The following is a 24523-nucleotide window of genomic DNA, read 5'->3' as shown; positions in this document are numbered from 1 at the left end:
AACCAGAATCCTATAATATGTTGTTTACAAGAAACATTTGAAGCAGAGAGATACAGATTAAAGGTAAAATGCTGGAGCAGAGTATATTATGCTTCAGCTGAAGTTAAAAAAAAGAGCAGGGGCAGCAATCCTGATTTCAGACAAAGCAAAAGCAAAAACAGATACAATTAAAATAGATAAGGAAGGAAACTACATCTTGCTAAAAGGTACTATAGAAAATGAAGTAATATCAATACTAAACATATATGCACCAAGTGGTTATGTATCCAAATTCTTAGAGAAGTTAAGTGAGTTACAAGAAGAAATAGAGAGCAAAACTGTACCAGTGGGGTACCTCTACTTCCCTCTCTCAGAATTAGACAAATCCAATGACAAAATAAGCAAGAAAGAAGTTAAGGAGGTGAATAGAATTTTAGAAAAGTTAGCTATGATAGGCCCCTGGAGAAAACTAAATAGGAATAGAAAGGAATATACCTTTTTCTCAGTGGTGCATGGCACCTACACAAAAACTGACCATGTACCAAGATAGAAAAACCTCACAATCAAATGCAGAAAGGCAGAACTATTCAATGCACCCTTTTCAGATGATGGCACATAAAAATTCCATGTAATAAAGGGCCATGGAAAGATAGATTAAAAATTAATTGGAAACTAAATAATTTAATCCTGAAGAATGAATGGGTCAAAAAAAATCATAGAAACAATCTTTAATTTCATCAAAGAGAATGACAATAATATGTGGGAAGTAGCTAAAGTAGTATGTAGGGGAAAATTTATGTGTCTAAATGCTACATGAATAAAATAGAGAAAGAGCACATCAATGAATTGGACATGCAACTAAAAAAGCTAGAAAAAGAACAAATTAAAAATCCTAAATTAAATACCAAATTAGAAACTCTGAAAATCAAAGGAGAGATTAATAAAATTTAAAGTAATAAAACTATTGAACTTTCAAACAAAACTAAGAGCTGGTTTTATGAAACAAAACCAGTAAAATAGATAAACCTTTGATTAATTTGATTAAAAAAAGAAAGAAAATGAAATTACCGGTGTCGAAAATGAAAAGGGTAAATTCATCACCAATGAAGAAAAAATTAAAGCAAAAATTAGGAGCTATTTTGCCCAACTGTATGCCAATAAATCTGAGAATCTAAGTGAAATGGATGAATATTTACAAAAATATAAATTGCCCAGATTAACAGAAGAGGAAATAAAATACCTAAATAACCCGATTTTAGAAAAAGAAATTTAACAAGCCATCAATGAACTGCCTAAGAAGAAGTCTCCAGGGACATATGGATTTACAAGTGAATTATACCAAACATTTGAAGAACAAATAATTTCAATATTATATAAACTATTTGGAAAAATAGGTGGAGTCCTACTGAATTCCTTTCATGACACAAATATGATGCTAGAAGAACCAAAGCAAGAAGAGCCAAAGCAGAGAAAGAAAATTACAGACCAATTACAGACCATTATGAATGTTGATGCAAAAATTTTAAATAAAATTTTAGCAAAGAGGTTACAGCAATTTATCAAAATTTATCACTATGACCAGGTGGAACTTATACAAGGAATGAAGGGATGGTTCAATATTAGGAAAACTATCAGCATAATTGGCCATATCAATAACAAAACCTCCAGAAGTCATAGGATTATCTCAATACATGCAGAAAAAGCTTTTGACAAAATATAGCACCCATTCCTACTAAAAAACACTAGAAGGCACAAGAATAAATGGAGTGTTCCTTAAAACGATAAGTAATAGCTAGCTAAAATCATCAGCAAGCTTTACATTTGATGGGGATTAACTAGAAGCTTTTCCAATATGATTAGAGGTGAAACAAAGATGCCCATTGTCACATCTCTTATTCAACATTTCACTAGAAATGTTAGCTTTAGAAATAAGAGAAGAAAAAGAAGTTTAAGGAGTTAGAATAGGCAATGAGGAAACAAAAAAAACTATGACTCTTTGCAGATGATATGATAGTATACTTAGAGAATCATAGAGAATCAACAAAAAACCACGTGAAACAATTAACAACTTTAGCAAAATTGTAGGACATAAAACAAACCCACCAAATCATCAGCATTTCTATATATTACCAAAAAGCCCAGCAACAAGAGATAGGAAGATAAATTTGATTTAAGATAACTATAGACAATATAAAATATTTGGGAGTCTACCTGCCAAAACAAACCCAGGAACCATATGAACACAATTACAAAACACTTTTCACACAAGTAAAATTGGATCTAAACAAATGGAAAAAATATCAGTTGCTCATGGATAGGCCAGACTAATACAATAAAAATGACAATTCTACCTAAATTAATTTACTTATTCAGTGCCATACCAAACTAACAAAAAATTATTTTATAGAGCTAGAAAAAAATAATGAAATTAGCCAACCCTACCCCCAAATAACAAAAAGAGAACAAAAGGTCAAGAATATCAAGGGAATTAATGAAAAAATGCAATGAAATGTGGCCTAGCCTTACCAGGTCTAAAGCTGTATTATAAAGTGGCAATCATCAAAACTATTTGGTACTGGCTAAGAAGTAGAGTGATAGATCAGTTGAATAGGTGAGGTACACAAGATACAGTAGCAAATGACTATAGTAATCTGCTGTTTGATAAATCCAAAGACTCCAACTGCTGGGAAAATTGGAAAATAGCATGGCAGAAACTAGGCATAGATCAATATCTTACACTGTATATCAAGATAAGGTCAAAATTGGTACATGATTTAGACAGAAAGGGGATAACAAAAACAAATTAGGATAACATGGAATAGTTTACCTGTCAGATCTATGGAGAAGGGAAGAATTTGTGACCAGGCAAGAGACAGAGAATATTATGAAATGAATAATAGATAATTTGATTATATTAAGTTAAAAAGTTTTTGCACAAAGAAAACCAATGCAACTAAGATTAGAAGGAAAGCAGAAAGCTGGGAAACAATTTTTGTAGCCAGTATGTCTGATCTCATTTCTTAAATATATAGAGGACTGAGTCAAATTTATAAGAATACAAGTCATTCCCCAAGTGATAAATGATCAAAGGATATGAACAAGCAGTTTTCAGATGAAGAAATTAAAGCTATCTCTGAAAAAATGCTCCAATTCACTATTAACTAGAGAAATGCAAATTAAAACAGCCCTGAGGTACCATCTTACACCTATTAGATTGGCTAATATGACAGAAAAGGAAAATGATAATTGTTGGAGAAGATGTGGGAAAATTAGAACGCTAATGCATTGTTTGTAGAGTTGTGAACTGACCTAACCATTCTGGAAAGCAATTTGGAACTATGCCGAAAGAGCTATAAAACTGTACATACCTTTTGATTCAGCAATATCACTACTAGGTTTGTATGCCAAAGAGATCATAAAAGAGGGAAAAGGACCTACATGTACAAAAATATTTATGGCAGCTTTTTTTTGTGGTGGCCAAATATTGGAAATTGAGGAGATACCCATCAATTGGGGAATGGATTAACAAGTTGCGGTACATGAATGTAATGGAATGCTATTGTGCTATAAGAAATGGTGAAAAGGTGGATTTCAGGAAAACGTGGAGAGACTTATATGATCTGATTATGAGTGAAGAGAGCAGAACCAGGAGAATACTGTACACGGTAAAAGCAATATTGTGTGATGACCAACTCTGATAGACTTAGCTCTTCTCAGCAATTCAGTGATCTAAGATAATTCTAAGACTTATGATGGAAAATGTATCCATATCCAGAGAAAGAACTATGGATTCTGAATGCAGATTGAAGCATAATATTTGCACCTTTTTTGGTTTTCTTTCTCATGGTTTTTCCCCTTTGTTCTGATTCTTCTTTCACAACTTGACTAATGTGAAAATATGTTTAATATGACTGTATATGTATAACCCATATCAGATTGCTTGCTGAGGGCAAAGGGAGAGAAGGAGAGAGAAAAATTTAGAACTCAAAATCTTATAAAAATGAATGTTGAAAACTATCTTTACATGTAATTGGAAAAAATAGAATACTATCAAGTGAAAAAAAACACAGTATAACCAATAATTTAAAAAATATTCTGTACTGGAGTGCTTGATTAAACAGAAGAATTAAGAAACAAACAAACAAAAAGAAGTTATTTCACTGACCTGGAAGCTCTGAAAACTTGCTGATGAGGCACGTTACAGGTTAGCACAGCCCAGCTCCGTAAATACATCAGACCAATCAACTTGAGAACATTGAATGCTGGAAGACAGGGTGAGAAAAAAGCCCCCATCCTGTAAAAAAGAGAATATATAACATTACTATATAATATCTTGCCCATTATTTATATTTTTCAAAAATTATAAATTCCTAATTTTGACATTCAAGGCTTTCCTCGGCCTGGTTCCAATCTGCCTAACCAGTTTTGTTTCATTCTCTTATTCACTTTATATGCTCTGTTCTAGCCAAACTGGACTACTCTTTATCTCTTCTTGACCACTCACCTACCTGTTCCTAAACTTTTATTTTATACTATATGTAGAATAAACTTCTTCTTATTCATTTTGTTCAATTTAACCAATATATAATAACTGCTTAACATATTCAAAGCACTATCCTAGGTACTCAAGGTACAAAAATTAAAATGAGAGCTTATATTCTGCTTGAAGGGGTAGGAGGAGGGTGGTACAGCATACATACAAATAAGAAAACGTAAGATAGTTTGAAGAGAAGAGAACACTAACAATTTAGGGAAACCAGGGAAGGCTATATGAAGGAGGTCAAAGTTAAACTAAACCATGAAGCAAAACAAGGATTTTGAAAGGCAGTGATGAGAGGGAATATATCAGAAAGACCTTTTGCAAATGCTTGGAGGTAGGAGATAAAATGTTGTGTTCAGGGAACAGTTTGTAGTCCAGTTTCACTGGAATGTAGAATTCATGAAGGCAAATAATGCAAAATAGGGCTGGAAAAGAAACCTGGGGCCCAATCATGGAAGGCATTAATTGCCAGGCTATATTTAAGCCTAAAGTCATTAAGAAATCATTGAAGGTATTTGATCAGCAAAGAATATGGTCAAAACTTTCTTTGCCTTGCAAAGATAGTTTGATGGCTATATGGAGAATGGATTGAAAAAGAGAGAGACCAGAGGCACCAAGAACAATAAGCAGTCTCAAACAATAGTTCAGGAAAGAAATAATGAGGGCCTGAGTTAAGGTGGTAGCTATGGAAGTGGAAGAAAAGGATGGATATGAAGGACAGGTAGGATAGCAAGATGAAAACTGATTGAATCTAAAAGTAAAAAATGAGTAAGAGTAACAGAGGACTCCAGAGTTATGAATTTTTATGACTGGGAGAATGGTAATGCTCTTAACAGAAACAAGGACAGGAAGAATAGGTTTGGGGGGAAAAAAGAGGTTTTATTTTGGACATGCTGAATTTGAGATACTGATGGAATTTCTATGTGGAGATACCCAACAGGCTGTTAGAGAGATGAGGAAAATGTTAGCACTACATATGTAAATTTAGGAATAATTAACCTAGAGATGATCGTTGAACCCCTGGGAGCTAATGATATCATCAAGGGAAAGAATGTGGAAAGGGAAGCAAAGACTGTCCAGGATAGAGCCTAGAGGAGGGCCTGCATTCAGGAAATAGGATGTAGATTATTATTTAAGGAAGCAGGCGGTGACCCAAGGGTGAGGACTGGGAAAGTATGGATAATGGAAAGACATGAGAGTAAGAGATCTGAGGGTAGAAGAAACTGAATTGTTAAATCATTTAGCTATAGCATCACGACTAACTAAAGTCTGGACACATAGGAAATCTCATTAACATCTCATTAACTGTTTCACCAAAGACTCAGAGACTTCTTTTTCTGGGCTATGCTAAAGGAGAAGGTGAATGAAAACGAAAATGGAAATCACACATGCAACACACTTGATTGAACGCACAAAGAGTGAATGTGCTAAAATTAACGGCAATGTGGAGTTATCGCATTGAGGTCATGTGAATCTTGCAAAGCGCATCAATCTTTGCATCCCAAATGATGGAAATCATATTGAAGATGTTATTTGTTAATATTCCAATTAAATAAAATGTTGTTGAATATTTCAATCATTTCATTTCTTGAAAATATGCATTTTTCCTATGTGTCCAGACTTTAGGAACACCCTGTATAAAAAAAGGAACAAGAGAGGCAAATTGGAAGAATATGGAAGATTATATGGTGAAGGACACCATTAATCCCAGGCAGCTACTTAACAACTCCTCTATCCATCTACTTGTCCTCAGGAGGGACTGGTATAAGCATAGGGAAGGTCAATGCTAACAGTGGTTAAAAGACTTATGCGCTGAAAGAGGCCCCTCCTATACATCTATGAAAGTACTTATTCAAGCCCCATCTTAACCCTTGTCTCCTTCACGAAGTTTCCCTTCTCTCCTTAGATTCTTCATAGCACTTTACCTGGACCTTTCTTTGTATTTGTTTCACTCTCCCTCCCTTGCATCATAGATATTTGTGTAAATGCCTTTTCACTCCATTAGATTGAAATCTTCTTAAAAGAAAGGTCAATATCTTCTATGTCTTTGAATCCCCAGTTTGTAACAGCGTTGTGCGTTGCAGTGCAAATCTAATAAGTGGGTGTTGGCTTGAATAACTTGTGAATTAAATTTGATGTAATTATTCAGAAGTCCCATCAGGAAATTGGACAGGACAATAACAATATCTATTTATGGGCTAGGCAGGACTATTAAAATGTATGTATTCAAAGAATCATAGAATATTAGAACTGAAACATACTGTAGAAATGCTCAAGTCCAACATCTCTGTAAATGTTCATAGACCTGAACCTTCTCCACAGATGGAAGGGAAGCCTGTTTTTAAATATTCTCAAAAGGAAAAAAAAAGCCACAATCCCTTTAGAATTTTTTTTTCAATACTAGTTGGCACAGTGAAAGTTTTCCCTATGTATCAGCTACAGTTATCTGGCTATAATAAAACTTTATATGCCTGGTTTCCTTTTGTCATTGGGTATGGTGGGTAGTTGGTCTGAATAGAATTGAGAGGAAGGGTCATTTAACAATTAGGACCAGACAATGTGGTCCTGTGGTAAGACCACTGTATTAAGAGATAGGAGATTTGGATCTTGTATCCATCAATAAGTGTATGACCTTAAGAAAGTCATTGAACTTTTCTGTCTTACAGAGTTCTCCACTGTCAGGTGGAGATAACTGCTGGCATACCTAAGTCACAGAGTTGTTCTAACGATTAAAGGAGTTTTACTCATGTGAGTGAGGTGCATTGTGGGAAAATGTCCTTGCGGCCACCACCAGTGAATAAGATGAACATAAGGAGCCATTAGAAATGTTGTGGCAACTCAGGCAGGTAGATCGGAAGGTAGAGACATATAGAATAGTGATAGCATGGTGTGGAAATGAGCTATGCAGAAATGATTGCAGAAAGAAGAGGATCTTGGATTTAGAGTTAGAAGTACCTTTAGAAATCGTGTATTCTCCACCCCTGCTAATTTTATAAGTAAAGAAACTGAAGTCAAGGAGAGGTCATAATGTGTAAGTGGAAGACCTGGAAATTAAAATTTAATTCCCTGATTTCAAATCCAGTGTTCCTTTCATTGGATCATAATACAACGGGGACAATAGTAGCAGGGGCAAATCTGTGGGATTTTCAGATGAAGAGCCATAAGCCTTTTCTTCTCACTTCAGGCAGAAACCGGGGCCATTTATCAGTTACAAATGAGAGAACCGAAAAAGAAAAGTCAAAGAACTCATAGTATTTTAGAGCCAGCTGCGAACTTAGAAAGGAAGGACAGGAAAGAGCTGAAGAGTTGGGATTAAGATATTGGAAGAGATATAAAAAAGAAGAGGGAGGAAGAAGAGGCAAATGAGAAGACCAACCAGAAGGCGGCTTAGAGACTTTTCTAGCTCAACCCTTCACCTCTTTTCAGATGAGAAAACTTAAGTCCAGGAATGTGAAGTGTCCTACCCAAGGTCACAGCTACTTAGGGGAAAAGCTAGGAGCAGAGCCCTAGTATCAACTGCCTGACCTGTGATCTCTCTACTTTGTCACAGCAGTCTCTTGTTTTGTAAAAGCTACAGGAAGTGAAGAGGATAGGAGAATAAGAGAAGACAAGGGAGAGAGAAAAAAGGAGAAAGAAGAGAACTGAACTTTTATCACTTCTATTAGGGGAGGGTGATACTTGGGAAACATTTCAACCTCACAAAACATCCTAATGGCATCTTAGCAAGATACTGTGTGGTGAAAGCTCTTATGGTCATTTCATCTTAAGTTTTTTGAATTGGAAGAACTTTTGAGATTACTTTGTTTAATCTCTTTATTTTATAGATGACCCAGATGGAGGTTCTTAGATGAGTAAAGAAGAAGGTCATAAAGCTAACTCTCATTTGCTTTTTCCTCCATGGTTTTCTGTAGTCATACCCTTTCTTACTTTCCTCTTCTGTAGAGCTCCAGAAAAGCTGTTTCATGTCAGCTTTTATTGAGGTTTCTTTGAGATCACTTTTTAATGTGGTAACTGCTTAAAAATAAATAAATAAATAAATAAAATGAATATGTTGTTTTCTTGATCAACCGCACCCTTTCTGGAAATGTGATGTCACTGGCTTACACAAGGGGTTTTGAAAACTGAAAACAAAAGATTTTATGAAATTATAGATGATAATTACTACTGGAAGTGATGGAACTTTTGAATTTTCAAGACAATGCTGTGTAAGTTTAATAACAGTGCATTCATAAATTGAAGCTTCCAAATGAAATGGACAGACCAGAACACAAAAACAACTTTGTTACCTACCAAATCATTCCTTGGTTGTAGACCAAATGGAGCACATTTTCAGCTATTTTGAATTCTCCATATTCGGGCTAGGAATAAAAATGAGTAATAAAATAGTGAATAAAATATATTAAACCTTTTTGTCTAAGCCATGGAATTATATTCATATTTGCAATGCAATAAAGTCTTCAAGATTGAAGCCTGAGTTTGTGTAAATGGCTGTGTGTGTGTGTGTGTGTGTGTGTGTGTGTGTGTGTGTGCGTGTGGTGGGGTCCTATTTGTCTTTTCCCTTCTCCCATATCATCTATCCCCCCCTAGAGCTCCTAAGTCTGGCTAATGCAGTAAATAAGAATCAGGAGAGGGTAACTCAGAACTTTTTGAACAAGACATCTTAAACCAACATAGTAATGAACTTACAAACTTGCTTTCCAGGTCCCAACACCAACAGTCACTTAAATATCGAACAAAAAGACCACGGAAAAAGTCAATAAGAAGAATGCTTGCCACTGTGAAAATCATATCAATAATGGAGAGCTTCAGCATTTCCTGTAAAGTAAAAGGTCTTGTGTTATTGACTATATAAATTCAATGACTTCTTCTTGTCACTTGTATAGCTATTTGCCAGTCTCTTCATTATCATTTTAGCACTGGTAAAGTGGAAGCTATGGTTCTTTTAGTATAATATAGTTTCCTTATTTATCCCTAATCTTTTGAACCTCTGTTTCTTACTTAATGTCATAGTATGATGCAACTCCTTTTTCTCCCTACATTCAACTGATGCATAGTAAATATTTTTGACCCCTTAATTTTTATTTCATGTCTTCTTTCCTTCCTTCCTTCCTTCCAATTTTTATTTTATTATTTTTTTGGAGGGGTGAAGGCAGGGCAATTGGGGTTAAGTAACCTGCCCAACATCACACAGCTAGTAAGTGGGTCAAGTGTCTAAGGGTGAATTTGAACTCAGGTCCTCATGACTCCAGGGCCGGTGCTCTACTCACTGTGCCACCTAGCTGCTCTTTCTTTCTTTCTTTCTTTCTTTCTTTCTTTCTTTCTTTCTTCCTTCCTTCCTTCCTTTCTTCCTTCCTTCTTTCCTTCCTTTCTTTTTTCTTGTAACATTTCTGATTCAGGGCGCTAGGGCCTGTTCCACCCGGCTCCCTGTCTGGTTGGTCCTGGCACAGCTCACGCTGGGCTCTGCTCCACTCTGCTCCCAGGTCCATGCGATAGACCTTACCCGGTGACCATCTAGGCTATCCTGGGCTGGAGCCCTGCTTCCCTCTGCTATTTTGTGGATTCTTCAATTCTAGAATTTGTTCAGAGCCATTTTTTATAGGTTTTTGGAGGGACCTGGGGGGGTAACTCATGCAAGCCCCTGCTTTCCAGCTGCCATCTTGGCTCTGCCCCTTCCTCTAATATTTCTTATAAGCAGTAGATTAGGGTTGTATTTCCTTATCCTCTCTATCACTCTCTTTGGTTCTATCGGATTGTTCACTTCATTTATATTTAAAATTATGAGAGTTAGAATTATATTTTTCTTCATTTGTCTCTAATGTTGTCATTTTCCCCCAAATTAGGATTGTTTCCCCCATTAGATTATGAGCTCTTTGAGGGCAGGGACTACATTTTGCCTCTTTTTGTATCCCCAGTGTTCGGCATAGTGCTTGGCATATAGTAGGGACCTAACGAAATGTTTATTGACATTGTTTTCCTCTTCTACAAACACAGTACTATGTATCTTTAGTTTTTTAGCTTAACCTATTTTAAGGCAACCCTATTCCCACTTGTTGTCTTCTTCTTACACCCTCAAGCCCCTCCCCCACCCACATGAATCTGTATTGATCCTAGGATGTCTGCTGATTTCTATTTGAGCCTTCTAGATGTTAAACTATTAATTCTTTTGACAAATATTGATTAAGAACCTACTTGAGGCTGTCAGTGGATATGAGTAAGACTAGCCCATGAGGAAAAAAAAAACTGGAAAGGAATCAAAGTTTGCTTGTCATTTCAAAGAGTGAGGGGAGGACTCACTTTCAATTCTATGAGGACTAGGGAGGAGGGCCCTGGGATAGGGATGCCAGATTTTTGAGACCAGAGAAGCAGCAGCTGGTGGAGAGTGAGGGAATAGGGTCTCACCCCTTGGAGTAAGAGGAAAACTGAGAGCAACAACGTGTAGCAATAGTGGTTAGTGGATTGCTACAAGAAGGACAAAATACCTCTTTCCTATGTCAGTGCTCTAATATAAAATCTTAATTGTCCTGCCCTAGTTATGGTTCTGTCAACTGAGTCTTTGAATGCAGTAGATACTAACAAAAATGTGGATTTGAAAGGTTGAGCCCTTGAATGGTACAAGTGTGATAACTCAGGCCTAGAAAAGTAAGGACACACAGGATTAACTACCTTTAGTCAAAGAACTAAGACTAGAACTCAAGTCTCCTAGCTCCCATTTCAGTCTCTAATACTCCAGTGCTGATTTTCTACATCTTACAACATTTTGATACCTCTAGAAAACAAACCACTACACAATCAATACTATTTTAATTTTCCATAGACAGCATAACATTATTAGATGACCAGAATGGATAGATCCAAGTGAGTGTCATCTGCATTAGAGGAATTCCCATAGGAGGCTAGACAAATTCCACAGATGCTCCATTTGGGCCATATGATGATTGGTAAGAAACAAGTGACAGTAAAGTACTGAGAATATGTATGTGGGTGGGTTATTGGGGGTGGGAGGAGACAGATAGATTCATAAAGTGTCCTTGAAGGTCTTCCTTTCCCAAGGAAAAAGTTCTAAGTTCTAAGCATAATGTTGAGTTTGGGTAGTCACTGAACAAATCTTCTCTAGGTGACTACTTTGAAGAAGTTAACGCTCAGATATTTATTTTCTGGTCTGTTTTTAATCACATCCTTCTCATTACATTATAGCTTTGCTTTATACATCCAGCATCACTTATTATTATTATTATTATTTTATAATGTTGATGAGTAGAAGAAAGCCAGTGCATACTGAGAAATAAATGTGTGGATCTAAATGAAGTAATTGCTATCTAAAGATAAACGGATGTAGGCAAAGACTTTTACCAGAGAACTCCTCTAATGCATATCATCACATGGAGGTGGCCCTAAATTGCCAATAGCTAGGTAATTGCCCAATAAACACTGACATGCATGAGATAACCAAGCTGGAAAGAATTTGAGACTCTGTCATCCAACAACCAGTTTGGCTGGGTTCAGGAGATGGCTGTAGGGTGATGAATTTTCTAGTCACAGCCAAACCCAAAGGCCAGAATTTACTAAAGCACAGAGGAGTTACTCTTCCAACACAGTACCAGCAATGCCATCTTCAGTGGAAGGAATAGCCACAGTAATGGAATCACAGATTCTTGGAATATTAAAATATGAAAATATCATAAGTCAAAGGCATTATACTTCAGAGAGGGTTCAGACTGTATGACCTCTGAGGTTCCTGTCAGATCTGTGACTTGATTATTGTAGGTTACATAGAAAGAAATGTTTCCTTCTATGTAATCTGTTTAGATACCTACAAGACATCTTTCTTGTGATGTATGGTGATACTTTTCTTCCCCAAAATTTTAGCAATGTGGTACAAAGGGGTTTAATAGACTTCCTATCATCCATAATTTCACTCTTCATATGTTCCCTACCTGCCACCCCACACATTTGAGGTTTTGGCTTTCCAGGCTCCTTTTTTCAGGATCTCAGTTTTCTTTTCTTTTCTGGGTTCTCTATGTTTAGTTGTCTAAATGTAACTATGTGACTTTTTCCAGAATGTGACACATAGCACTTCCCAGGCTTTTGCTTAAAAGGGGGATATAATAAAATGAACTACATTGGTTGTGGTCCTTCTCCATGGGGCGTATTGCAACCTATCCAGTAAGATTTGAATTCAGGTCACTTTGATTCTACTCCTAGTACCCTCTCCACTAAGCTGTACTGTCTCTCTGTAATGTACAATAGTGGGATAAAATTTAAAAAAATAAAAGAAAAACAATAGTGTTTTATTGGTATATGAGTTAACCCTTATGCCACATGTAAATATATTTAGGCCTGGGACTTATTTTCTCTTAATTCCCACCCGAAACCCCTTTCGTGACTCCTCTTTTCCCCAGTTCTTAGAATCTGCTTGCTTAAAGCGCACATTATTCCCCCTCGCCATTTTTCTCAGTCAGACATAGCTATAATTCTTATAATTCCCCTTTCCCTTTCTCTTGCCCCAGAAAGCAAAAACTGCAAGCCTCCTCCTTGTTCTTCAACCATACTTCATAGGTTCATCCTTGGCTCCAGAATGGTGTAAATTGAACCCATCCAGATGGAGGCAGGATTCATTTCTCTGAGTGTCTCCCAGACTCACAGCCTACATAGTCTACATCCCTTTGCTTCTCAGGAGTCAGTCATCACAGACTTTTTACCTCATAGGTAATAAATATACTAATTTGTTGAAGCCTGTTTACCTGTCCAACATATGTTTCCCAGCATTGGTCCTGTTGATTCTGCACATTATAGTTGAAGGAAGTTGTTTTATTAGTGATGGTAGTGGGTACCAGGTAATTCTGAATTGTGCTGTTTTGTTTCACTTGGATACCAGGCATCGTTGGGAACCATTTCTCTTCCTCAGGAAGTGTTCTAGTGGGTAGGAAGTGAGGAGAATCTACCCAGTTGCTTGCATTATTTTTAGCTTCAGCTTCCTGCGGGAAAGAAAACAGAGGTTGCACACACCTGTGTCAATGAAACTCTGTTCCCAGCAATGTCTTTCCTTCAACAAATGACCTCATTTGCCTGTAGTATGAGAAGCATAACTCATTTTGGCCAAGAATAGTTATTGGAGAGCTGGGATTTAGTTTTTGTTTTAGTACTTACTCATTTACTTACTCAGAGAAGATTGCTACATGTACAGTCTATATCAGATTTCTTGTGGGGGGGGGGGAGGGAAAGGAAGGGAGAAAAAATTTAGAAATCAAAATCTTATAAAAGTGAATGTTGAAAACTAAAATAAATAAATTTTAAAAACCTATATAGTTACAAAAAAGGAAAAAAGAAAAGAGAAGACTGGGGAGGGGGGAGGTGCATCATAGCTCTCTCCAAGTATCTGAAGGGCTGTCACATGAAACAGGCCCTAGAATTGTTCCATTTGGCCTCAGAGAGTAGAACCAGGGACAATTGATGGAAGCTGCAAAGATGAAAATATGGGCTTGATGTCAGGAAATATTTCCTAAAAATTAGAGCTGTTCAAAATACAGTGGTCTGCCTAGAGAGCTGGTGGGTTCTCATTCTCGAAGGTCTCCAGGCAGAGGTTGGATGACCATTTGTCAGATATGTTATAGTGGGGATTCATTTTGTATGTGGGTTGATGAGATGACCACTAGGATTCCTTCTAATTCCCAAGTTTTGCCATTCTGTGAGATCCTTACACCAATGAATTCACAGGTCTGGTGATAGATGGATAGATAGATAGATAGATAGATAGATAGATAGATAGATAGACAGACAGATTTTATAAATACAGATATTTATGTGTACATATATGTCTTCATATACATACATATATTTATATGTATGTATAATGAAGGGGAGAGAGAGATATTTGATTGGATCGGACCTATGATTTCATTTTCTCCAGGTATTACTTCTACTCTTTTTCAAAGTCTTTTTAAAAATACCACCCCCTTCTCCAATGCTCATTGGCTTTTAGACCTAGTGCACAACAGCCACGGGCCCCAAGTGTGGGACCTAGGATGACTGACCCAATTCACCATATTCATCACAGCTTTGGCCATCAGATGTTCTATGGTGCTGTTGAAGGACATGGGCATAAAGTGATCAGTCACCCTCTGCTCTATCAATGTAAAAGCAACTCATATTTGAGATACATATTCTTTGTGAAGGTCCTTTTCTTCCTTCCTTCCTTCCTTCCTTCCTTCCTTCCTTCCTTCCTTCCTTCCTTCCTTCCTTCCTTCCTTCATTTTTTGGGTTATGTGGCTCTCACATGGCAGGTACATATCCTTCAGCTTGTGTAAACCTAGTAACAGTAATCTTTCCTCTGTGCATCTAAAGATGCTGTTAGAGAACGTTGGAATACTCACAGCGATACTCATGCTGTTCACCTTATCCAGAAGTGCAATGATTAAGCTGTACAGGTTTCCCAGATATAACACAAGAACCCTGAAAGTAACAAATATACAATGAGGCATTAGCTGTCACACATTTGGTTGATGGTCTGCATTGCAGAAATTATAATCAATTTAGTATGATGGGAAGTGTTGAGTCAGGCTTCTGGGAATCTAGTCCTAGGTTTGCCACACTAGCTGTGTGACCTCAAACAAATAACAACAGTTCTCTGTGGTTGTTTCTTTCTTTGCAAAATGTAGGGATTAGATAAACCAGCCTCAGAGAGCATCTTACAATCCTTTCCCTCCTGAGATATATTATGCCACCTATTGTTCCTTTTTGCAGGTGGGCATGTGGTCAGATTTGGGAAGAGAAATGGATTTAGGTGGTAGCACAAACCAGTGTCTAATTTAAACAGAAAACTCCCTTCTCTTTCCCTTACAACCTGCTAGATATAAGACAAGTTGTTAGGCACGGTGGGGAAGGAATCACAAAGATAAAGAAAGAATAACCCCTCACCCCAAAGAGCTACAATCTAGTAAAGAAGTAGAAAGACAAGTCACTAAGCCTTTTTTCCTCCTTACTGTGAAACAAGAACGATGGTACCAATTGACCTAATATGATTATTGTGAGGACAAATGAGACAATTAATTAGATTCTTCTTAATGCCTCCTAGGAAGGTAGGCGCAAAGAAAGGCATTTACCTCTCTCAGATCAAGAGAGGATGGGGATATGGTCAAAAGGAAAATGGTCTTGGTCCCAGCTCTGTAGTCACTCACGGTGATACCCTGGGGAAGTCACCTAACCTCCGTGGACCTCAGCTTCTCATTGGCAAAATGAGGAGCAAGGTTAAATAATCTCTAAAGACCCTTCTGGCTCTAAAAATTCTAGAATACAGTTCATTTTTTGGTGATGCCATAATTGATGCCACCTCATCTCCATAGAAAATAAATGCCTCTCCTTCATTATTTGTATTACGACCAGAGAAGGACTTTCGAGTTAAGGAGAACAGATAATGTCAGCTTCATTTCACACTTACTAGGGACCAAGCATAGTTGTGCCAGGTTCTCAGTGCTAAACCCTGAAGAAAGAATTTCCTTAAGGGATTTACAAACTTGCTGCATTTTAGTTCCTGTGGAAGGGGTACTGCATAAACTAACCTTACAGAAAGTGACTACTGTACCTTGCAAGCTGGAATCGCAATGTGGTTCGTGGGTGGTACATCTCTAATGCAGCCACAAGTTCAAAGGCAGAAGGAGCTATCATAGTGATCAGGGAAACTACCACACTGACCTACAGAGGAAGGAAAGTTCAGACTGAGAGCTTTGGAATCATCTTAAATTTCTACATTCATTATATTTTTTTATGTCAGGGATCATAAGAGTACTTCGTGTATTATAATACACAGTAAACAAATGATATGAGTGATTAGGAATGCCACATGATTTCTGAAACAGTAAGCAACTCTAAAATAACAGTGATTATTCGATGTAGGAAGCTATTACAATAATGGTAATAATACATGTACTTGAGTGATGGCAGAATTAATCTTCATTTTATATGACTATACCACCCAATGCTTCTCAGACTGAGTATCTGGGGAAAATTCCAATTCATACCTTTAGAGCTGGAAAAGACCCTAGAGATTAGTGAGCCCAGTGTTTCAAACTCAAATAGAAAAGAAGGCACTAAACCAGGGGTGGGGAACCTGTGGCCTTGAGGCCATGTGTGGCCTTTTAGGTCCTTGGGTGCGGCCTGATTTGTTCTGTGAACTTTGGATTCATTCAAAGGCAAAGGACCTAGAGGGCCATATGTGGCCTTGAAGCTTGTTCCCCACCTCTGCAACTAAATCCTACATAAGAATCCTTGCAGCTGTCTATTGACTTAGAAAGCTACATCTTATATTATCTATATTCTATTGTATTTTTATTTATTGTGTTAAATATTTCCCAATTACATATTAATCTGGTTCTGACAGAGTAGAAAGTGTTGGGGCAGAAATGCAGCCCATATCTATATTGCTGATATTGATGACAGATAGATCTGTTTTTTCTGATGCCCAGAGACTGGATGGCACTTGGATATTCCACTGGCAACTCAAACTCAATCTGTCCTCAAACGAGCTTCCTTCATTCTCTCCAATAACTTGTCATTTTGATTTCACAAAGAATTATGAAATCTCAGAGTTGAAAGAAATCTCAAAGGTCATCTATATTTAAACAAGAATTCTCCTCTACAACAATCCATAGTGTTTATTAAGCAACTACTGTGTATCCGTAACAAGTGGTCATCCAACCTTTTCTTGATGATTTCCAGTGAGGTGGAAAACATTTTTTCCTGAGGCAACCCAATCCACTTTTAGACAATTCTAATTGTTAGGAAGTTTCCTATTTCTTTATAATGAGCTAGAATTAGCCTCCCTACAGTTTCACCCATTCATTGCTCCTAGCTCTGCCCTAAACCTCTAAGCAGAACATGTCTAATGCTTCTTTTACGTGACAGTCCTTCAAGTATTTCTCTCTAAGCCATTGCCATTTACTCATGCAGTTTTCCCATGTTTGAAGACGTGGTGTTATATTCTCTCTCTCTCTCTCTTTCTCTCTCTCTCCTTTTTTCCTCCTCTCTCTTCCTCTCTTTCTCTCTCAAGTCATTTATATACAATAGGACTTAGAACAAGTTCCATTGATTCTATATCTATTGTAACTCTCCCATCTGACCCCTCTCTTTATTTCCACTACCACTACTGTAGGAAAGACACATGTTTCCACCCAAATAGACTATCACAGTAGCATCCTAGTCTTTCCTCCTTGACTTTATGGTCCCTCCAAACCTATTGCTACCAAGTTTTCCTTATGCATATTTTTGGACATGTTACTCCTCTGCTCAAACTCTGAGATGGCTCCCTATTACTAAATAAAGCTCAAATTCCTTAACCTGGAATGCAAGGCCAGCCTGGTGCCATCTATCTTTTCAATGTTATCTCATAGTATTGCCCTCTATATACTCTCAGCTCTAGTCAAACTACTCCCTGTACCCTGTAGCTGTTGCTCCCATTTCCCACCTCTGTGTCTTTGCTCATTCTGATCCCTATACCTATGCCAACAACTTAAATCTTATTCATCTTAACCTATTGAATTCTTATCTATTCTTAAAGCCCAATTCAAACATAAACTTCTGCATGAAGCTGTCTTTAATCTTTCTTCCCCTTTCCAAGTCATTAAGATCATTTCCTCTGGAATCTCAGATAGCATCTAGTCTCTAACCTTTTCATGTACTTGTTACATGTACATGTATTATATCCCTTGCACACTATAAGTTCTATGGCCAGGGACTGTGTCTTAATTTAGTCTTTGAATCTCCATAGCATAGAGAACAGCACTCTGAAAATAGCAGGTGCTTTAAAAATGTTTGTTGAATTGAATAATCAACTTCATTGTCCCTTTCCATAGTGTGGTCTACTCACTCTGTCCCTGTTTCCCTCAACTTGGATAAAAGATAAGACCAAGGGAAAAAAGCATGGAAAAATAGAGGAGATAAAGACCGTTCAATAGTCATTCAAACTATGTTTGGTTCATTTTTCAGACAGTTATAACTTGTGGTTGACCATCTTCACTGAGAAGAGAAAAGGGAGAAAGATATCAAATAGATTTCAGTCTGAGTTGTGAGTTTTCTGATGGAGAGATTGTTTCCAGGGGAAAATATGGAATTTATTTCCAATGTCATAGAAAAATAGATATTCATTCAAGTGGCATGGTCTCAATGTAGTCTTGACAGACTGTCTCTCCACATGCTTTCTAACCTTGACTCCATATCATAACTCACTTTGAAAAAGTCATTCAGTGGAAGGACTGTGACTATTATACCATTTCTAGAATTTTTGCTATTTTTATACCGTGTGATTCTCAAATGTGGGAGTTGGAAGGGACCTGAATTTTTAGCTCCCTCAGAACTTGATTATTAAATTGTAATTCCTACAAAACACGTCTGTAAAGTGAAAATTCCTCTGCTTTTTAAATCCCTTTAGGTCAACAGGTGATCTCTGGAGCTAGGGTGACACTTGTCCTAAGGATATGTGATGTAGAAGAGGATCAACTTGAACTGGCATTTCCAAAGCCTTTTGTGGTTGGGAAGAATAAAAGTCTCCTATTAAGACTTGAAATGGGTAGTTGTGGGCTTATATCCCTTGCATTGTAAACTTTAGAGAGTAGATAGAATAAGGGACTCTTGGGTAGGATGGGATGAGGGTAATTCTTAGGGATATTTCTGACTGTACTTGAAAAACAAAGTAACAGATGCAATGACTGCAAATCAGTACTTTCAACAGGAAACTGGAATGAGCCTTCTCAAAGGCACTCTTGTTCAAGCTGAGCTAACATGCAAAACCTCATTCTTTTCCCAAAGGGTCAGTTCCTCTTTGGTCCGCTCCAGCTTCTGGGACCGATCTACCACAAAGTAGATGAGATAAATGCTCCCAGCAAGTGAGAGGAGCACTAGGATGTTTGCAATGATCCGGAGACATATGGTCACTGCTCTGAAAAAAAAGGAGATGAAACAGGGTCACAGGACTCTCTTTGGAAGGGTAGTTATCACATAGACAGTGTACTTTAAGTCATAAAACACATTCACTGCAAATTACATTTTCTATTTGCAATAATAATTGGCTATTTGAATAGTTACTTATTTCTTGAAGAATATAAAATATAAATAGATGTGCATGAAAGCTAGCAAAAGCTTCCCTCTTGCCCTCCCTTGTTTTCTCACTACTATGTGGTGATGGAGACTTCTGTATAGGATATATGGATGCATACATTGGTTCTTCTTCACTCCCACAGTGAATTATACTCCCTTTCAGGGTATTCTGCTTGGGGCACATACTGACACTAATGTGCTACCCTTGATATACAAAGCTAATAATAATATCTTAGATTTCAGGAGTGCTTTATATTTCAAAAGTGTCTTCTATACATTTTCTCATGAGATTCTCACAAAATGCTTGTATGGTTGGTGATACAGGTATTTTTATCTTCCTCGTATGGATCAAGAAACAGACCTGGAAGTATTGAGAGACATGGTGCCACAGTAATAAGTAGCAGAGCTGGTGAGGTGGCAAGAGCACCGTCTAGTCAAAAGAAAGAAGCAAAGCCAAGACGGAAGAATGGTAAGGGGCACTGTATGATAAGCTCTGCTGCACAAACTTCTCTAAACAGATCTACAAAATACACCAGGCCAAATACTGATGAGGATGTCCAGGAAAAGCCACAGTGAATCATTTGTCCATCCTAGTTTCTTGGTAGGAAGACAGAGTGGAGGTTCTGTAGATACCAGGGTTGACCAGGAATATGCTGTATGTGGAGCACTCCAGTGCCCAGGATAAGAGCAGGTCCCAGACCCATACCAGATACCACCGGACACATACTGGGGCACTATAATGTGGACAGGTATGAACTGGCAGCTTTGTCACACACTACCTGGATGCACTGAAAAGGGGACCTGCACAGGACAGCGTCATTCCCAGGTAGGGAGGCCCTGAATTGCATATGAAGAAAGCAGAAAGTTCAGAGCTTTCTAGCTGGTTGACACAGGCTGAGTCCAGCAGAATTCTACTCCTGCTCAGATCCAAAGCCAGGTCAGGGACTTGCAGAGCTCGGACTAGGAAGGCAGAAATCAGATTTTTCCCTTTATCAGACCACTTTAGGTGTATTGAAAGCTTGTAGGTCCTTAGCCTGTCCCTGAGATTGTGGAATAACATTATCCACATTACCCCAAGCTGCAACAAGACCAGCCTTGAATTTCTCTCTAGAAGTGTGCTAGAACCCAGCCCTAACATCATGGCTGGAGTGAGCAAGCAGGCTGGAAGAACAGCAATTTAAAAAACCCACTATTATCAGCTATTATGGCAGTAGGGATGCTCAAGACACAAACCCAGAAGAAGAATGACTCCAAAATATCTACAAGCATTGCCTCAGACAAAGAGAGAGCATAGGCACAAACGATTAGAATTGCTGGAAGAGATAAAGCAAGAGGTAAAAAAATGTTTTTAGAAATGACATGAGATCACCTGAGAGGAAAATATGAGTGAATTAGTTATTTTGACTATTATATATGCCCAAGTTAATTATAAAGGATATGTAAAGAAAGATGCTACCTGCATTCAGAGAAAGAACTGATAAATAAAAGCATAAATAGAATAATTTTACATATATGTGTGTATATACACATATATACACATATATACATACACATGCATATACATACATATATATGTATGTATATACATATATATATATGTATATATATACACAGAACTGTTTGTGTCTAATGGTACCCATCTCTAGGGAGGAGGTGGGGGAAGGGAAGAAAAGAAAAAAAAGGAAATTTACATGATAATTTTGTTGTTTATTTGAGACAAATAGCAAGTGGTGCATGGTAGATTTGCAGTTTCATGTGTAATCATCTTTTCATTACACTAAGTTATGGAAATTCTTACTTTATTTCATTAATCATAAAGAAAATAAAAGAAATGAGAGTTATAAAGAAAGAACTGGGAAGAGAATTAGTAGGTTGCCACAAGAGTTACAAAATCTGACCCAAGAAACAAACTCCCTAAATATTCAAATGGACCAAATACATGTCAGTGACTCCATGAGGCAGCAAGAAATGTTAAAACAAAGTTGAAAGACTGAAAAAATACAAGAAAGGGTATGGATCTGAAAAACAGATTGAGGATAAAAAAATTTAAGAATCATTGGATTATCTGAATGCCATGACCAAGACATTGCATTTTTGAAAATCTTAAAACTGCCCAGGTTTCTTAGAACAAGAACGTAAAGTGAAAACAAAAAGAATCCACCCACCAGTCACCCCCGATAGAGTCAAAGGACCTGAGTTCAAATCCTGCCTTTGCTGCTCTGCTGAGTAACTTTGGGAAAACCACCTGACTTCTCTGGGCCTTACTGTTCTCATTGTAAAATAAGGGGGTGGGATTAGATAGTTACTTAATTCCCTTGCACTTTGAATCTAGGATCCTATGAACTTATGACTCAAGCTCAGATTTTTTAGCCTTAAGTTTAGGGTTCTTTTTTGTAACATCGACCCTGCTTTAAATAGCATGCATTCAAAGTCATTTTCCTAGCACTGATGATGAATTTGCATCAATCCAGCCATACTTTTTGTTTTTTTCCCTCTAGTAAGCAACAGAATATGCTTGTAAAATATCAGAGTTAAGAGTATCTGGAACCATTGAAAAATGTGAAGCTTCCATGGCTCATCTAGCATTTGAACCTATGTTCAACTTACTTAATGAAGACCTGTTTGCTCCCGAAATGTGGATAATTTAGTCATTGTTGTTTCTAATCTTTGGAGGGAAGGTTACAAACTATTCTTATATTGGTATCCCTTTGATCATCTTCCTAAGTCATGAGGAGTTGATATTTCATAGAATCAATGGATATCAGTATTGGGAGCAAATTCAAAGATTAAACCCTTTATTAGCAGACGGCAAAATGGAGGCTCAGAAAAGTAAAGTGGTCATGTGGCTAATTCCTTCTCTAGCTTTTTATGTTATATGATGGTGGTCCTTCATCCTGAAAGGAAAACTCCTTTCTTATCACTTAGTTTACTAAGCATGTATTGTGGAAAATTGACTTGATTATCTCTAACTCTTCAGAGAAGGGTAGTTGGTTATAGAAGGAAAACACATACTAGGCTTAGGTTTTTGAGTCCTTACTCTTAGACTTAGAAGTTCTGTGATCGGTTAGCAAATAATTCTCCAAGTCTGAGCTTCTTCATTTGTAAAATAGAGATGATAATACTTTCAGTGACCACCTCACAAAGTTGTTATAAGAAAAACATTTTTTTTAAACTCTAAAGCACCAGATGAATTCAAGTTTTTTTTAGGACAAACTTTCTGTGTTCTGGGAACAACAAAGAGTATAGACATTTAGTTATTTTTAAATAACAAAATGATAGGAGCAAACATCTGTACATCTTCCTGTCCTGGACCTTGTTCTCTTCTAGGAAGTTTAATTAGTTCTAACACTTCATCACTCAATGCTGGCTTAATTTTAAATTTCCATGAGCCACAAAAGAGGAAATAGGAGACTGAAAGAAACAAGGGAAGGGAAGTATGAGTTGCATTGATAATTCAAATGTTGTTGGTACACATCTGACAGGCACAAACCAAAAGAAATTGCCCAGGAAAGACTGTAGATGATGGGTTTGAACTGAAATAGAAGGTGGCTCAATTATGGACCTTATGGTCCCCAAGAAAAGGATTTGCTTCTGAAGGAAGACAGGAACTTTGATAAATGGAACTCAAACATCTGCTCATTCGATGCCTGAATGTTGCATACCATGCTGAGGAAAAGCCACAGGGTATATTCTTCAAGTAGAATAGCAAAGAACTGATTCTTTCAGACTTCTTCAGAAACTTATATTATCTCATGAAATTTTGGTACATACTTTTGTGGACTGCATGTGAAGTATGGAAAGATATGGAATCTATCTGAGCTACACATTAGGTAAATTATCAAGCTAGAAGGATGATAGCAATGCAGAATAAAGAGAACATTGGTAAGAATACTTATGGAAACAAGGTACAGATGAGCTACATTTTATTGAAAACAATAAAATGAAGAGGAAATTCATGAGTTAGTTGGGTGAACACAAAGGTATAGTTTTAATACGTACAGATTTTTGCTTTTCTTCTTCTCTTGTTCCTCCAAGATAGCCTCCTTCAAGAAAACACATAACCTTGAAAATACCACTATGTAATAAAAAATAAATCTAATTGTTGAAATAATATTTCTTTTTATTACAAAGCTTATTTTTCTAAATGTGTTATTGGTTTTGAGGTTATACACATATAAGAATGAAGGTCTCAGGTTTAAAAGTCTATTAGTGCCATTTGTCCTTTGGGTATATTGAAATCTATAGGCTGTATGACCTTACATGAAAAGACCCTAGGCTCCTATGACATTTGAATTCTTCCCCCTCCCTCATTTTATAATTTATATGTTTTCTCCTTCCCTGTCGATTATGAGCTGTCATTTCAGCTGTCAACATTTCTGTTTTGAGCTGTACCCGGTCCCCCTTCCTTTCTAACTTTCTGGGTCTCATCTAATGTGGGCTGGCAACCAGATCACAGCCCTTTGGAGTTGGAGGGCATTTCAAGGGCCATCTAGTTCTATCTATACATGAACAAGAATGCCCTACAACACACCTAAAAGAGTGTTAATTCAGCCTTTGCTTTCAGACTGCAATAGAGGAAAATCCTGTACCAGGATTCCCAGAGATGGCCTATTCTAATATTGGATAAATATGATGGTTAGGGATTTCCCCTAGCATAAGCTTAAATTTCCCTTTTTGTATTGTCTAACCATTATTCCTAGTTCTGCCAAATAATGCAAATAGAACTCCTCTTCCCCTTTTTCACATAGTTCCGAATTTTTGAAGATAAAAATTCCCCCTTCTCTTCTCTAAGCTAAATATCCTTAGTTCCTATAAACTAAACTACTCGGATAAGCATCCTTGCTAGAACTACACAGAAAATAAAAGTAAAAAGATTCCGTGCAAGATCCTGAGAGATTATCCTATTAGAAAAGTACATGA

General features: G+C 37.2%; 1 protein-coding gene across 1 annotated transcript in view; it reads right to left on the bottom strand.

Moving 5' to 3' along the window:
- TMC3 (transmembrane channel like 3) overlaps positions 1-24523 on the bottom strand; it is an 84246-nt gene that overhangs the window by 23210 nt on the left and 36513 nt on the right. The window contains exons 9-16 of the mRNA XM_036736911.1: positions 23603-23646; positions 19298-19445; positions 16098-16207; positions 14890-14968; positions 13261-13494; positions 9206-9334; positions 8810-8877; positions 4145-4273 (exon numbers count right to left, since the gene is read on the bottom strand). Of these exons, the coding sequence (XP_036592806.1) occupies positions 4145-4273; positions 8810-8877; positions 9206-9334; positions 13261-13494; positions 14890-14968; positions 16098-16207; positions 19298-19445; positions 23603-23646 (941 nt within the window). The remainder of the gene's footprint in view (positions 1-4144; positions 4274-8809; positions 8878-9205; positions 9335-13260; positions 13495-14889; positions 14969-16097; positions 16208-19297; positions 19446-23602; positions 23647-24523) is intronic.

Source organism: Trichosurus vulpecula, chromosome 8, assembly GCF_011100635.1.
Source record: "Trichosurus vulpecula isolate mTriVul1 chromosome 8, mTriVul1.pri, whole genome shotgun sequence".
Taxonomy (NCBI): Eukaryota; Metazoa; Chordata; class Mammalia; order Diprotodontia; family Phalangeridae; genus Trichosurus; species Trichosurus vulpecula.
Note: the sequence above shows the minus strand (reverse complement) of the source record. Positions and strands in the feature narration are given on the sequence as shown.